The sequence below is a fragment of the Salmo salar genome, chromosome 07, assembly GCF_965601325.2.
Source record: "Salmo salar chromosome 07, fSalSal1, whole genome shotgun sequence".
In the NCBI taxonomy this organism is placed as follows: domain Eukaryota; kingdom Metazoa; phylum Chordata; class Actinopteri; order Salmoniformes; family Salmonidae; genus Salmo; species Salmo salar.
This window is the reverse complement of record NC_138297.1, coordinates 67105001-67121135: the sequence shown is the minus strand read 5'-3', so window position 1 is coordinate 67121135 and position 16135 is coordinate 67105001. Positions and strand designations below refer to the sequence as shown.

Below are 16135 nucleotides of genomic sequence, written 5' to 3'. Positions count from 1 at the left end.
CACCTCACCAAGCCTGTTACCATAGCAGACACTAGCTAGCCCAGCTGAGGAGCATCCTTCACACAGTGTGTCTGTCTGTATACGTACAGCTCTACTGCAGCCAGCAGCTGGAGGAGGTCTCCTCCATTCATGTAGTACAGATAGAACAGCAGGTCCTCTCCATAACGAGACAGTTTGATTGCAGCAAGCTGGAAGGAGGAGAGGGAGAGGAGGGGAAGGGGGAGAGAGATGGAGGAGAGAAAGGGGGCGAGAGAGAGAGGAGAGAAAGGGGGCGAGAGAGAGAGGAGAGAAAGGGGGCGAGAGAGAGAGGAGAGAAAGGGGGCGAGAGAGAGAGGAGAGAAAGGGGGCGAGAGAGAGAGGAGAGAAAGGGGGCGAGAGAGAGAGGAGAGAAAGGGGGCGAGAGAGAGAGGAGAGAAAGGGGGCGAGAGAGGAGAGAAAGGGGGCGAGAGAGGAGAGAAAGGGGGAGAGAGAGGAGAGAAAGGGGGAGAGAGAGGAGAGAAAGGGGGAGAGAGAGGAGAGAAAGGGGGAGAGAGAGGAGAGAAAGGGGGAGAGAGAGGAGAGAAAGGGGGAGAGAGAGGAGAGAAAGGGGGAGAGAGAGGAGAGAAAGGGGGAGAGAGAGGAGAGAAAGGGGGAGAGAGGAGAGAAAGGGGGAGAGAGAGGAGAGAAAGGGGGAGAGGCAACAGGTTATTGATCTATTCCTCTACCTGGCACCATCAACAGAAGCTAACCGTGCCGTTCTTATCACAACCATGCTAGATAAAAAGATGATTCAACTCTCAGTGGACAGAGCAGTTACAACAATGCTTGTTTGGTGTTGCTAGTGCACTCAAACAGAGGGGCCAATAATACGAGGGCCAAAACAACAACGTTACATTGAGCTGGTTAGAAAAAGTACTTTAACCATCCTTAATGAACAACTTAGATGAAGGTGTGATAACGATGTGTTTAGAATGGACCGGTGTATCAGTGACTTGGTGCTAGATCAGAATGGACCGGTGTATCAGTGACTTGGTGCTAGATCAGAATGGACCGGTGTATCAGTGACTTGGTGCTAGATCAGAATGGACCGGTGTATCAGTGACTTGGTGCTAGATCAGAATGGACCGGTGTATCAGTGACTTGGTGCTAGATCAGAATGGACCGGTGTATCAGTGACTTGGTGCTAGATCAGAATGGACCGGTGTATCAGTGACTTGGTGCTAGATCAGAATGGACCGGTGTATCAGTGACTTGGTGCTAGATCAGAGTGGACCGGTGTATCAGTGACTTGGTGCTAGATCAGAGTGGACCGGTGTATCAGTGACTTGGTGCTAGATCAGAATGGACCGGTGTATCAGTGACTTGGTGCTAGATCAGAATGGACCGGTGTATCAGTGACTTGGTGCTAGATCAGAATGGACCGGTGTATCAGTGACTTGGTGCTAGATCAGAATGGACCGGTGTATCAGTGACTTGGTGCTAGATCAGAATGGACCGGTGTATCAGTGACTTGGTGCTAGATCAGAATGGACCGGTGTATCAGTGACTTGGTGCTAGATCAGAATGGACCGGTGTATCAGTGACTTGGTGCTAGATCAGAATGGACCGGTGTATCAGTGACTTGGTGCTAGATCAGAATGGACCGGTGTATCAGTGACTTGGTGCTAGATCAGAATGGACCGGTGTATCAGTGACTTGGTGCTAGATCAGAATGGACCGGTGTATCAGTGACTTGGTGCTAGATCAGAATGGACCGGTGTATCAGTGACTTGGTGCTAGATCAGAATGGACCGGTGTATCAGTGACTTGGTGCTAGATCAGAATGGACCGTGTTCAGGAGACTGTCTGCTTGGAGGGAAACCTAGTCAGCTGTCTTCCTCATTTAACCCAACCCCTCTGAATCAGAGAGGTGAGGAGGGCTTCCTCATTTAACCCAACCCCTCTGAATCAGAGAGGTGAGGAGGGCTTCCTCATTTAACCCAACCCCTCTGAATCAGAGAGGTGAGGAGGGCTTCCTCATTTAACCCAACCCCTCTGAATCAGAGAGGTGAGGAGGGCTTCCTCATTTAACCCAACCCCTCTGAATCAGAGAGGTGAGGAGGGCTTCCTCATTTAACCCAACCCCTCTGAATCAGAGAGGTGAGGGGGGCTTCCTCATTTAACCCAACCCCTCTGAATCAGAGAGGTGAGGGGGGCTTCCTCATTTAACCCAACCCCTCTGAATCAGAGAGGTGAGGGGGGCTTCCTCATTTAACCCAACCCCTCTGAATCAGAGAGGTGAGGGGGGGCTTCCTCATTTAACCCAACCCCTCTGAATCAGAGAGGTGAGGGGGGGCTTCCTCATTTAACCCAACCCCTCTGAATCAGGGCTTCCTCATTTAACCCAACCCCTCTGAATCAGAGAGGTGAGGAGGGCTTCCTCATTTAACCCAACCCCTCTGAATCAGAGAGGTGAGGAGGGCTTCCTCATTTAACCCAACCCCTCTGAATCAGAGAGGTGAGGAGGGCTTCCTCATTTAACCCAACCCCTCTGAATCAGAGAGGTGAGGAGGGCTTCCTCATTTAACCCAACCCCTCTGAATCAGAGAGGTGAGGGGGGCTTCCTCATTTAACCCAACCCCTCTGAATCAGAGAGGTGAGGAGGGCTTCCTCATTTAACCCAACCCCTCTGAATCAGAGAGGTGAGGAGGGCTTCCTCATTTAACCCAACCCCTCTGAATCAGAGAGGTGAGGGGGGCTTCCTCATTTAACCCAACCCCTCTGAATCAGAGAGGTGAGGAGGGCTTCCTCATTTAACCCAACCCCTCTGAATCAGAGAGGTGAGGAGGGCTTCCTCATTTAACCCAACCCCTCTGAATCAGAGAGGTGAGGAGGGCTTCCTCATTTAACCCAACCCCTCTGAATCAGAGAGGTGAGGAGGGCTTCCTCATTTAACCCAACCCCTCTGAATCAGAGAGGTGAGGGGGGCTGCCTTAAGGGTGAATGGTGGTGTGTTGTGGCCATGTTGGCCAACAGCAACCCAACCCTGGGTGTGTTTATTCTGTGTCTGAGGTACATACCTTGTCCCTTATGTGAATGTTGGTTAAATACTCAGATGGAACATGGAAGTCTGGAAGTAAAGAGAGAAGTGGTTAGAGAGAACCAGACGGGGAAATGGGCAGAATCTATCCCACCTCCAGAGCACTCTGGCTGGGTAGGATACGTACCGATGTCCTGGGGTCGACACGGTGCTGACGCCCAGGGTGATGCAAACTTGGGGTACAGGTTTCTGAAGGACAAGAAAGTGGTCATGTTGATACTGTCACATCATTGTGTTGCCATGTTATTAACAGGTTACAATGGCGTGTCATTCTTTTCATTTTTAGATTAAAATGAAAGAATTGGACATAACAGCAGCCTATTGTCCAGCGAGTGTTTTTCAGGAGACTACAGCAGAACAGCTGTCTGCTACTGCTCTCAGGCTGACAGGCTGAAACAGAACATGTAGCAGGATGACTGGTTAATAAAGACTGCTCATCTTCTTATGACTGGAGGAGGGAGATGCCAAGAGAGGTTTACAGATGTGTGAAAGACTTCTGCCACTCCTCGCCCCGTTCCCGTAACAGCCCGTTCCACTCCCCGTAACAGCCCGTTCCACTCCCCGTAACAGCCCGTTCCACTCCCCGTAACAGCCCGTTCCACTCCCCGTAACAGCCCGTTCCACTCCCCGTTCCCGTAACAGCCCGTTCCACTCCCCGTTCCCGTAACAGCCCGTTCCACTCCCCGTAACAGCCCGTTCCACTCCCCGTAACAGCCCGTTCCACTCCCCGTAACAGCCCGTTCCACTCCCCGTAACAGCCCGTTCCACTCCCCGTAACAGCCCGTTCCACTCCCCGTAACAGCCCGTTCCACTCCCCGTAACAGCCCGTTCCACTCCCCGTAACAGCCCGTTCCACTCCCCGTAACAGCCCGTTCCACTCCCCGTAACAGCCCGTTCCACTCCCCGTAACAGGCCGTTCCACTCCCCGTAACAGCCCGTTCCACTCCCCGTAACAGCCCGTTCCACTCCCCGTAACAGCCCGTTCCACTCCCCGTAACAGCCCGTTCCACTCCCCGTAACAGCCCGTTCCACTCCCCGTAACAGCCCGTTCCACTCCCCGTAACAGCCCGTTCCACTCCCCGTAACAGCCCGTTCCACTCCCCGTTCCCGTAACAGCCCGTTCCACTCCCCGTTCCCGTAACAGCCCGTTCCACTCCCCGTTTCCCGTAACAGCCCGTTCCACTCCCCGTTTCCCGTAACAGCCCGTTCCACTCCCCGTTCCCGTAACAGCCCGTTCTACTCCCCGTTCCCGTAACAGCCCGTTCTACTCCCCGTTCCCGTAACAGCCCGTTCTACTCCCCGTTCCCGTAACAGCCGTTCTACTCCCCGTTCCCGTAACAGCCCGTTCTACTCCCCGTTCCCGTAACAGCCCGTTCTACTCCCCGTTCCCGTAACAGCCCGTTCTACTCCCCGTTCCCGTAACAGCCCGTTCTACTCCCCGTTCCCGTAACAGCCCGTTCTACTCCCCCATTCCTGTAATAACCCGTCTGAGTTGGGGGAGAGACTCTCCTTCAAAGGAGTGTTGAGTTGGAACACTCAATCAGCCAAACTGTCTCTCTATTATCTTCAGAAGGACTGCTATAGTAGAGATCAGCCAAACTGTCACTATTATCTTCAGAAGGACTGCTATAGTAGAGATCAGCCAAACTGGCTCTATTATCTTCAGGACTGCTATAGTAGAGATCAGCCAAACTGTCACTATTATCTTCAGAAGGACTGCTATAGTAGAGATCAGCCAAACTGTCACTATTATCTTCAGAAGGACTGCTATAGTAGAGATCAGCCAAACTGGCTCTATTATCTTCAGAAGGACTGTTATAGTAGAGATCAGCCAAACTGTCTCTCTATTATCTTCAGAAGGACTGCTATAGTAGAGATCAGCCAAACTGGCTCTATTATCTTCAGAAGGACTGCTATAGTAGAGATCAGCCAAACTGTCTCTCTATTATCTTCAGAAGGACTGCTATAGTAGAGATCAGCCAAACTGTCTCTCTATTATCTTCAGAAGGACTGCTATAGTAGAGATCAGCCAAACTGTCTCTCTATTATCTTCAGAAGGACTGCTATAGTAGAGATCAGCCAAACTGTCACTATTATCTTCAGAAGGACTGCTACAGTAGAGATCAGCCAAACTGGCTCTATTATCTTCAGAAGGACTGCTATAGTAGAGATCAGCCAAACTGTCACTATTATCTTCAGAAGGACTGCTATAGTAGAGATCAGCCAAACTGGCTCTATTATCTTCAGGACTGCTATAGTAGAGATCAGCCAAACTGTCTCTATTATCTTCAGAAGGACTGCTATAGTAGAGATCAGCCAAACTGTCTCTCTATCTTCAGAAGGACTGCTATAGTAGAGATCAGCCAAACTGTCTCTCTATTATCTTCAGAAGGACTGCTATAGTAGAGATCAGCCAAACTGTCACTGTATTATCTTCAGAAGGACTGCTATAGTAGAGATCAGCCAAACTGTCACTCTATTATCTTCAGGACTGCTATAGTAGAGATCAGCCAAACTGTCTCTATTATCTTCAGAAGGACTGCTATAGTAGAGATCAGCCAAACTGTCACTATTATCTTCAGAAGGACTGCTATAGTAGAGATCAGCCAAACTGTCACTATTATCTTCAGAAGGACTGCTATAGTAGAGATCAGCCAAACTGTCTCTCTATTATCTTCAGAAGGACTGCTATAGTAGAGATCAGCCAAACTGTCTCTATTATCTTCAGAAGGACTGCTATAGTAGAGATCAGCCAAACTGTCTCTATTATCTTCAGAAGGACTGCTATAGTAGAGATCAGCCAAACTGTCTATTATCTTCAGAAGGACTGCTATAGTAGAGATCAGCCAAACTGTCTCTATTATCTTCAGAAGGACTGCTATAGTAGAGATCAGCCAAACTGTCTCTATTATCTTCAGAAGGACTGCTATAGTAGAGATCAGCCAAACTGTCACTCTATTATCTTCAGAAGGACTGCTATAATAGAGATCAGCCAAACTGTCACTCTATTATCTTCAGAAGGACTGCTATAGTAGAGATCAGCCAAACTGTCTATTATCTTCAGAAGGACTGCTATAGTAGAGATCAGCCAAACTGTCTCTCTATTATCTTCAGAAGGACTGCTATAGTAGAGATCAGCCAAACTGTCACTCTATTATCTTCAGAAGGACTGCTATAGTAGAGATCAGCCAAACTGTCACTATTATCTTCAGAAGGACTGCTATAGTAGAGATCAGCCAAACTGTCTCTATTATCTTCAGAAGGACTGCTATAGTAGAGATCAGCCAAACTGTCACTCTATTATCTTCAGAAGGACTGCTATAGTAGAGATCAGCCAAACTGTCACTCTATTATCTTCAGAAGGACTGCTATAGTAGAGATCAGCCAAACTGTCACTATTATCTTCAGAAGGACTGCTATAGTAGAGATCAGCCAAACTGTCTCTCTATTATCTTCAGAAGGACTGCTATAGTAGAGATCAGCCAAACTGTCACTCTATTATCTTCAGAAGGACTGCTATAGTAGAGATCAGCCAAACTGTCACTATTATCTTCAGAAGGACTGCTATAGTAGAGATCAGCCAAACTGTCTCTATTATCTTCAGAAGGACTGCTATAGTAGAGATCAGCCAAACTGGCTCTATTATCTTCAGAAGGACTGCTATAGTAGAGATCAGCCAAACTGTCACTCTATTATCTTCAGAAGGACTGCTATAGTAGAGATCAGCCAAACTGTCACTCTATTATCTTCAGAAGGACTGCTATAGTAGAGATCAGCCAAACTGTCACTATCTTCAGAAGGACTGCTATAGTAGAGATCAGCCAAACTGTCTCTATTATCTTCAGGACTGCTATAGTAGAGATCAGCCAAACTGTCTCTATTATCTTCAGAAGGACTGCTATAGTAGAGATCAGCCAAACTGTCACTCTATTATCTTCAGAAGGACTGCTATAGTAGAGATCAGCCAAACTGTCACTATTATCTTCAGAAGGACTGCTACAGTAGAGATCAGCCAAACTGTCTCTATTATCTTCAGAAGGACTGCTATAGTAGAGATCAGCCAAACTGTCACTATCTTCAGAAGGACTGCTATAGTAGAGATCAGCCAAACTGTCTCTATTATCTTCAGAAGGACTGCTATAGTAGAGATCAGCCAAACTGATCAGCTACTCCTCACAGCCCAGACAAACAGACAGCAGCTACTCCTCACAGCCCATCAGACCGACAGACAGACAGACAGCAGCTACTCCTCACAGCCCATCAGACAGAAAGACAGCAGCTACTCCTCACAGCACATCAGACAGACAGCAGCTACTCCTCACAGCACATCATACAGACAGACAGACAGCAGCTACTCCTCACAGCCCATCAGACAGACAGACAGCAGCTACTCCTCACAGCACATCAGACAGACAGACAGCAGCTACTCCTCACAGCACATCAGACAGACAGACAGCAGCTACTCCTCACAGCACATCAGACAGACAGACAGCAGCTACTCCTCACAGCACAGACAGACAGACAGCAGCTACCCCTCACAGCACATCAGACAGACAGACAGCGGCTACTCCTCACAGCCCATCAGACAGACAGACAGCAGCTACTCCTCACAGCCCATCAGACAGTTTATTATACTGTATCTACTGATGGATAATGAAGCGTCACTCTGTCTGACTCCATAAGTCAGAGTCTAACTACGGCTGCAGCCTTCACTGCTCCTGGATCAGCCTTCACTGCTCCTGGATCAGCCTTCACTGCTCCTGGATCAGCCTTCACTGCTCCTGGATCAGTTATTCCACGGTCCTGTTGGGATGGTTTCTACACGTCCTAGAGACGACCAGACTTACTCTGGCGAGTTGAGGTTGAGTCCTAGTGTTGTCAGGTCACTGCCCAGTGCTAGGTGCACCATGCCCGGGTCTGTCTCCGCTGCCCTGATGAACGTTAACAAGCCAATCATCCCAAACTGGTCTGTTACCATGCCCCCGGGAATGTTCGTCACGCGACCTGGAGGGGGAGGAGAGGAAAGACCAATGAGGACGGGACCCTCGTGTGTGTGTGTGTGTGTGACCCCGTCTATTAACTACAGGAATTAGTGTTGAACGTTGACCTTCGTGCCCGGCTGATGATACGGATAAAAAGGTTACATTTTTCCTGACCACATGACCATGGAAAAGTCTTAGTTAAAACGTTTTAATGTCACCTGAACAACTACAGTCAAATGCCTTTCTGTAGCTCTAAACACAATGCAGTAATCAATAACGCATTACTAGAAAAAAACAAGAAAAGGAAATATGAAATACACAAGAAATAGGAAATACAAAGTAAGAAAGCATACTATATAGAGGAAATATTTAAAAAGTGGCATGTAGCTCGGCCCCAGTGATGTACTGGGCTGTCAGCACAAACCTCTGTAGTGCCATGCGATCCAGGGCGGTGCTATCACCATACCAAGCAGTGATGTACTGGGCTGTCAGCACAAACCTCTGTAGCGCCATGCGATCCAGGGCGGTGCTATCGCCATACCAAGCAGTGATGTACTGGGCTGTCCGCACAAACCTCTGTAGCGCCATGCGATCCAGGGCGGTGCTATCGCCATACCAAGCAGTGATGTACTGGGCTGTCAGCACAAACCTCTGTAGCGCCATGCGATCCAGGGCGGTGCTATCGCCATACCAAGCAGTGATGTACTGGGCTGTCAGCACAAACCTCTGTAGCGCCATGCGATCCAGGGCGGTGCTATCGCCATACCAAGCAGTGATGTACTGGGCTGTCAGCACAAACCTCTGTAGCGCCATGCGATCCAGGGCGGTGCTATCGCCATACCAAGCAGTGATGTACTGGGCTGTCCGCACAAACCTCTGTAGCGCCATGCGATCCAGGGCGGTGCTATCGCCATACCAAGCAGTGATGTACTGGGCTGTCCGCACAAACCTCTGTAGCGCCATGCGATCCAGGGCGGTGCTATCACCATACCAAGCAGTGATGCAGCCAGTCAATATGCTCTCAATGGTACTGCTGTATATCCTCTTGACGATAGGAGGGCCCATGACAAACTTTTACAACCTCCTGGGGGGGGGGGCACTGCCACGTCTTGTTAACGAATGAGTGCATGTTTGGACCATTTTAAGTCTTTAGTGATTTAGACACCGTGGAATTGAAGCCGTCTACACGCTCCACTGGCGCCCCATCGATGTGGAGGGGCATGCTCCCCCCGTAGTTCACGATCAGCTCCTTGGTCTTGTTGCTGTTGAGGGAGAGGTTGTTGCTCCAGCACTACACTGTCAGATTACTGTAGGCTGACTCATCGTCGCCGGTGATCAGGCCTACCACCGTCACGTCGGCAGCTAACTTAATAGTGGAATAACAGGGAGTACAGGAGGGGACTAAGCACACACCCCTGTGGGGCCCCTGTGTTAAGGGTCAGCGTGGCGGAGGTGATGCTGCCTACCCTCCCCACCTGGGGTTGCCCCGTCAGAAAGTCCAAGATCCAGTTGCAGGGGGAGGTGTTCAGACCCAGAATCCTAAACTTGGTGACGAGCTTGAAAGGGACTATGATGTTGAACGCTGAGCTGTAGTCAATGAACAGCATTTTCACATTGGTATCCCTCTTATCTAGGTGGGTGAGGGGAGTGAGGAGAGCAACTGAGATTGGGTCATCTATGGATCTGTTGGGGCGGTATGCAAATTGGGGGTGGGTCTAGGGGGCTGGAGTGAATGTGTGTCATAACCAGCCTATCAAAGCGTTCCATGATTACAGAAGTGACTGCTACAGGTTGGTAGTCATTGTGGCATGAAGCCTTAGAGTTGTTAGGAACAGGAATCATGGTGGTCATGTTAAAACATGTGGGATTAACAGACTGGGACAATGAGAGGTTGAAAATGACTGGGAACATGCCTGCCAGCGGTTCTTCGCATGCTCTGAGAATGGGCCCTGGAATACCGTCGGGGCCCGCGGCCTTGTGGGACCTGATTAAAGACCCTTCTCACGTCGGCCTCAGAGATTGAGCTGGGTCAGTGACGGCTCTCACACCCGGGTCCACGTGGTTGTCAAAGCGTGCAGAAAATGCATGGAGACCGTCTGATAGAGGCATCGTTGGGCAGATCACGGCTGGTTCTTCCTCTGTAATCCGTATTGGTCTACACAGGTCTCCCTAGTCATCGACTACACAGGTCTCCCTAGTCATCGACTACACAGGTCTCCCTAGTCATCGACTACACAGGTCTCCCTAGTCCTCGACTACACAGGTCTCCCTAGTCATTAGAGGTCCTGTGACAGGTGAAAGGTTGGATGGAGTGAAGGAGAGAGAAAGAGTACGAGAACAAGAGAGAGAGAGAGAGAGAGAAAGAGAGAAAGAGAGGAATGGAGTCTCACCGTCTGGTAACACCTGTATGCCTTTCTTCAACTGGTTGTTGTTCTGGGCTGTTGAGCTCTTGTCCCCGGGGAACTTGGGCCCGTCTGTGCTGCTGGAAGTCTTACCTGAAGAGTTTAGATTCTGAAAGAGGTGACAGAAAGAGAAGGGTTTAGATTGTGGAGAGAGGGACGGGAAGAGAAGAAGTTTCTGGAGAGAGGGACGGGAAGAGAAGAAGAAGATTCTGGAGAAAGGGACAGGAAGAGAAGAAGATTCTGGAGAAAGGGACAGGAAGAGAAGAAGATTCTGGAGAAAGGGACAGGAAGAGAAGAAGATTCTGGAGAAAGGGACAGGAAGAGAAGAAGAAGATTCTGGAGAAAGGGACAGGAAGAGAAGAAGAAGATTCTGGAGAAAGGGACAGGAAGAGAAGAAGAAGATTCTGGAGAAAGGGACAGGAAGAGAAGAAGAAGATTCTGGAGAAAGGGACAGGAAGAGAAGAAGAAGATTCTGGAGAAAGGGACAGGAAGAGAAGAAGAAGATTCTGGAGAAAGGGACAGGAAGAGAAGAAGATTCTGGAGAAAGGGACAGGAAGAGAAGAAGAAGATTCTGGAGAGAGGGACAGGAAGAGAAGAAGAAGATTCTGGAGAGAGGGACGGGAAGAGAAGAAGAGTAGATTCTGGAGAAAGGGACGGGAAGAGAAGAAGAGTAGATTCTGGAGAAAGGGACAGGAAGAGAAGAAGAGTAGATTGTGGAGAGAGGGACGGGAAGAGAAGAAGAAGATTCTGGAGAGAGGGACAGGAAGAGAAGAAGATTCTGGAGAAAGGGACAGGAAGAGAAGAAGATTCTGGAGAAAGGGACAGGAAGAGAAGAAGATTCTGGAGAAAGGGACAGGAAGAGAAGAAGATTCTGGAGAGAGGGACAGGAAGAGAAGAAGAAGATTCTGGAGAAAGGGACAGGAAGAGAAGAAGAAGATTCTGGAGAAAGGGACAGGAAGAGAAGAAGATTCTGGAGAAAGGGACAGGAAGAGAAGAAGAAGATTCTGGAGAAAGGGACAGGAAGAGAAGAAGAAGATTCTGGAGAAAGGGACAGGAAGAGAAGAAGATTCTGGAGAAAGGGACAGGAAGAGAAGAAGAAGATTCTGGAGAAAGGGACAGGAAGAGAAGAGTTTAGATTCTGGAGAAAGGGACAGGAAGAGAAGAAGAAGATTCTGGAGAGAGGGACAGGAAGAGAAGGGTTTAGATTCTGGAGAGGGATGAAGAGGCATAGTGAAAGAGTACATTCTACAGAGGGAGGAAGAATCCTGTTAGAGTCCCAGTATCTTTCCCTGTGCGGTTGTTCTCCTCCGAACACTAAAGATACAGTCCACTACTGAGCGGTCTTCACTAAACTGAACTGCTTCCTGTGGGATAAATAGAACTCTACTTCTTCAGAAGAGAAAAGGGGAAACGAACACTGGCTTCATTAAACAGCCCTCCTACAATGGATTTCAGAAGCCATATCCAGAGTAAACAGCAGTTCACAAGTCCCTCATCCTTCTCCCTCTCATTCCATTAGAGAGGCTGTTTCAGACAGTAACCGTGTTGATTTCCCCAACAGCTCTCATACCCCCTGCTACTACAACATCAATCAATAATAACTTAGTTTGTCCTAGTTTAGTTCCAGGTCTCTCTACACATTGACGAAGCCTCAGAGCTGAGCAACATTAGTCACACATAACTCTGATCAACTCCCCGCAGTAGGAATAACACCAAATGGATGGGGACTGAGTTCCTCCTAGAGATGTACGACTCACCGTTTTGCTGTCGTCGTTGTTCGACGTGGCGTCCTTGTAGTTGGGACCAGGCAGTGCAGGGAAGTCCTCGTTATGGATGGAAAAGTCTTGGGACTGTTCGTTTGAGGGTTTGGTGACCATTCCAACTGCAGTACAGGAGGACAGGCTGTAGCTCAGGTAAATACAGAATATCTTATCGCTCTGGAAGACAACGATCAATATCACCGCATCCCAGCAACCCAGAAGCAAAGGTAAACATGTTTTATTTTCTCACAGACTGGGACACACACTCTCACCATAGAGAACCAGTGGGTTGAGGAGAGGAGTGGGGGGTCTCACCATAGAGAACCAGTGGGTTGAGGAGAGGAGTGGGGGGTCTCACCATAGAGAACCAGTGGGTTGAGGAGAGGAGTGGGGGGTCTCACCATAGAGAACCAGTGGGTTGAGGAGAGGAGTGGGGGGTCTCACCATAGAGAACCAGTGGGTTGAGGAGAGGGGGGTCTCACCATAGAGAACCAGTGGGTTGAGGAGAGGGGGTCTCACCATAGAGAACCAGTGGGTTGAGGAGAGGGGGTCTCACCATAGAGAACCAGTGGGTTGAGGAGAGGAGTGGGGGGTCTCACCATAGAGAACCAGTGGGTTGAGGAGAGGAGTGGGGGGTCTCACCATAGAGAACCAGTGGGTTGAGGAGAGGAGTGGGGGGGTCTCACCATAGAGAACCAGTGGGTTGAGGAGAGGAGTGGGGGGGTCTCACCATAGAGAACCAGTGGGTTGAGGAGAGGAGTGGGGGGGTCTCACCATAGAGAACCAGTGGGTTGAGGAGAGGAGTGGGGGGGTCTCACCATAGAGAACCAGTGGGTTGAGGAGAGGAGTGGGGGGGTCTCACCATAGAGAACCAGTGGGTTGAGGAGAGGAGTGGGGGGTCTCACCATAGAGAACCAGTGGGTTGAGGAGAGGAGTGGGGGGTCTCACCATAGAGAACCAGTGGGTTGAGGAGAGGAGTGGGGGGGGTCTCACCATAGAGAACCAGTGGGTTGAGGAGAGGAGTGGGGGGGTCTCACCATAGAGAACCAGTGGGTTGAGGAGAGGAGTGGGGGGTCTCACCATAGAGAACCAGTGGGTTGAGGAGAGGAGTGGGGGGGGGTCTCACCATAGAGAACCAGTGGGTTGAGGAGAGGAGTGGGGGGTCTCACCATAGAGAACCAGTGGGTTGAGGAGAGGAGTGGGGGGGTCTCACCATAGAGAACCAGTGGGTTGAGGAGAGGAGTGGGGGGTCTCACCATAGAGAACCAGTGGGTTGAGGAGAGGAGTGGGGGGTCTCACCATAGAGAACCAGTGGGTTGAGGAGAGGAGTGGGGGGTCTCACCATAGAGAACCAGTGGGTTGAGGAGAGGAGTGGGGGGTCACACCATAGAGAACCAGTGGGTTGAGGAGAGGAGTGGGGGGTCTCACCATAGAGAACCAGTGGGTTGAGGAGAGGAGTGGGGGGGTCTCACCATAGAGAACCAGTGGGTTGAGGAGAGGAGTGGGGGTTCTCACCATAGAGAACCAGTGGGTTGAGGAGAGGAGTGGGGGGTCTCACCATAGAGAACCAGTGGGTTGAGGAGAGGAGTGGGGGGTCTCACCATAGAGAACCAGTGGGTTGAGGAGAGGAGTGGGGGGTCTCACCATAGAGAACCAGTGGGTTGAGGAGAGGAGTGGGGGGTCTCACCATAGAGAACCAGTGGGTTGAGGAGAGGAGTGGGGGGGTCTCACCATAGAGAACCAGTGGGTTGAGGAGAGGAGTGGGGGGTCTCACCATAGAGAACCAGTGGGTTGAGGAGAGGAGTGGGGGGTGACACCATAGAGAACCAGTGGGTTGAGGAGAGGAGTGGGGGGTCACACCATAGAGAACCAGTGGGTTGAGGAGAGGAGTGGGGGGTCTCACCATAGAGAACCAGTGGGTTGAGGAGAGGAGTGGGGGGTCTCACTATAGAGAACCAGTGGGTTGAGGAGAGGAGTGGGGGGTCTCACCATAGAGAACCAGTGGGTTGAGGAGAGGAGTGGGGGGTCACACCATAGAGAACCAGTGGGTTGAGGAGAGGAGTGGGGGGGTCTCACCATAGAGAACCAGTGGGTTGAGGAGAGGAGTGGGGGGTCTCACTATAGAGAACCAGTGGGTTGAGGAGAGGAGTGGGGGGTCTCACCATAGAGAACCAGTGGGTTGAGGAGAGGAGTGGGGGGTCTCACTATAGAGAACCGTTGGGTTGAGGAGAGGAGTGGGGGGTCTCACCATAGAGAACCAGTGGGTTGAGGAGAGGAGTGGGGGGTCTCACCATAGAGAACCAGTGGGTTGAGGAGAGGAGTGGGGGGTCACACCATAGAGAACCAGTGGGTTGAGGAGAGGAGTGGGGGGGTCTCACCATAGAGAACCAGTGGGTTGAGGAGAGGAGTGGGGGGTCTCACCATAGAGAACCAGTGGGTTGAGGAGAGGAGTGGGGGGTCTCACCATAGAGAACCAGTGGGTTGAGGAGAGGAGTGGGGGGTCTCACCATAGAGAACCAGTGGGTTGAGGAGAGGAGTGGGGGGTCTCACCATAGAGAACCAGTGGGTTGAGGAGAGGAGTGGGGGGGTCTCACCATAGAGAACCAGTGGGTTGAGGAGAGGAGTGGGGGGGTCTCACCATAGAGAACCAGTGGGTTGAGGAGAGGAGTGGGGGGTCTCACCATAAGGAGCCCTCCCAGCCAGTGGGTTGAGGAGAGGAGTGGGGTTTCCACCTCCTTCCCTCCGACTCCGGTCTGCTAACGCTGGGAAGTCTGACAAGTCCAGACCCGTCACGTTTTCACTCCCGTCTACAGCAGGAAGAGAGACAGGACAAGAGAACAGTTAGTCAAGTCACCTCCCAATCTATTTAAAAAGCATTTCAGCGTCTCCCACTTGACAGATAAAACAAGGTGTTCCAGAGCCTCATATCAAACCTCTAGTCAGTTACAGAAACAAACCACAAAAAATGATCAAATTACTACAATTCATTGATGGCTTTCTGTCATCAATGAAGAAGGGTATCAATCAGACAGCCAATCAATGTCCTGAACATCACCTGTTCCATTGAAGATGTTGCTGGGTAACGAGTTGTTCATCCCGAACGATGGATTCCGGTTCATTCCAAACCCCGACATACTGAAACAGAGACACTATTTCAGTCGGAATTCAATTTCACATTTTACTCATTCAGCAGAAGCCCTTATCCAGGGCAAATTACAAACATGGACATACTGAAGCATGGAGAGAGAAACACACACCATTTCACTTTAATTCCTGTTTCAATTTGTTAAGTCTTTGACCACGCAATATAGAAAAGTACCTAAAAAGTCCAAACCCCCATAACACCCTAAGGCAGTCATAATGACATACGGTAGGTAGCCTAGTAATAATGGGTCATCACAGAGCACCAGTCACTACATGGTCATCATAGAGCACCACAGTCAGTCATCACAGAGCACCACAGTCAGTCATCACAGAGCACCACAGTCATCACAGAGCACCACAGTCATCACATGATCTGACTCTGTACCAAGCTAAAGGTAATTTCTCCCTGTTTCAAGGCTAATTTCATGTCATTGATTAGACTAATAACAGACATTTAATAGCACTGTGTCTGGTAGAGTTTGACATAGAAACTACTAAGGATAGAAGGCTTCCACTGTTGCCTTTGACTGCAGACGGGGCACAGTGAAGACCTGTAAAGGACTGTATTCTCAGTCTCAAGGTGCTGATCTAGAATCAGGTTCCCCATGGCCATATAATGATGATAGAAAAGGCTACACTGATCCCAGATCAGCACTGGTTGCTGTAATCCTACAATAGAGACTGGGGAATACAACCGACAGAAGTCTCCTCTGGCTAAATGACCAACGTGTTACATTAGGAGGGAGCGATGACTTCCAAACTGTTTTCTAACAGGTAATGGTGTTTGCT

The 16135-nt window shown here is 50.0% G+C and overlaps 1 protein-coding gene across 3 annotated transcripts in view; it reads right to left on the bottom strand.

The window, feature by feature from the left end:
• The window catches only part of LOC106593594 (CCR4-NOT transcription complex subunit 2-like), a 77150-nt gene that overhangs the window by 6569 nt on the left and 54446 nt on the right, over positions 1-16135 (bottom strand). For 2 of the 3 annotated variants that reach the window (XM_082977992.1, XM_082977993.1), the window contains exons 6-9: positions 15258-15337; positions 14884-15009; positions 12200-12324; positions 10558-11614 (exon numbers count right to left, since the gene is read on the bottom strand). In XM_082977992.1, the coding sequence (XP_082834118.1) occupies positions 10580-11614; positions 12200-12324; positions 14884-15009; positions 15258-15337 (1366 nt within the window). In that variant the 3' untranslated portion in view covers positions 10558-10579. The other variant, XM_082977994.1, reaches the window with a different exon arrangement.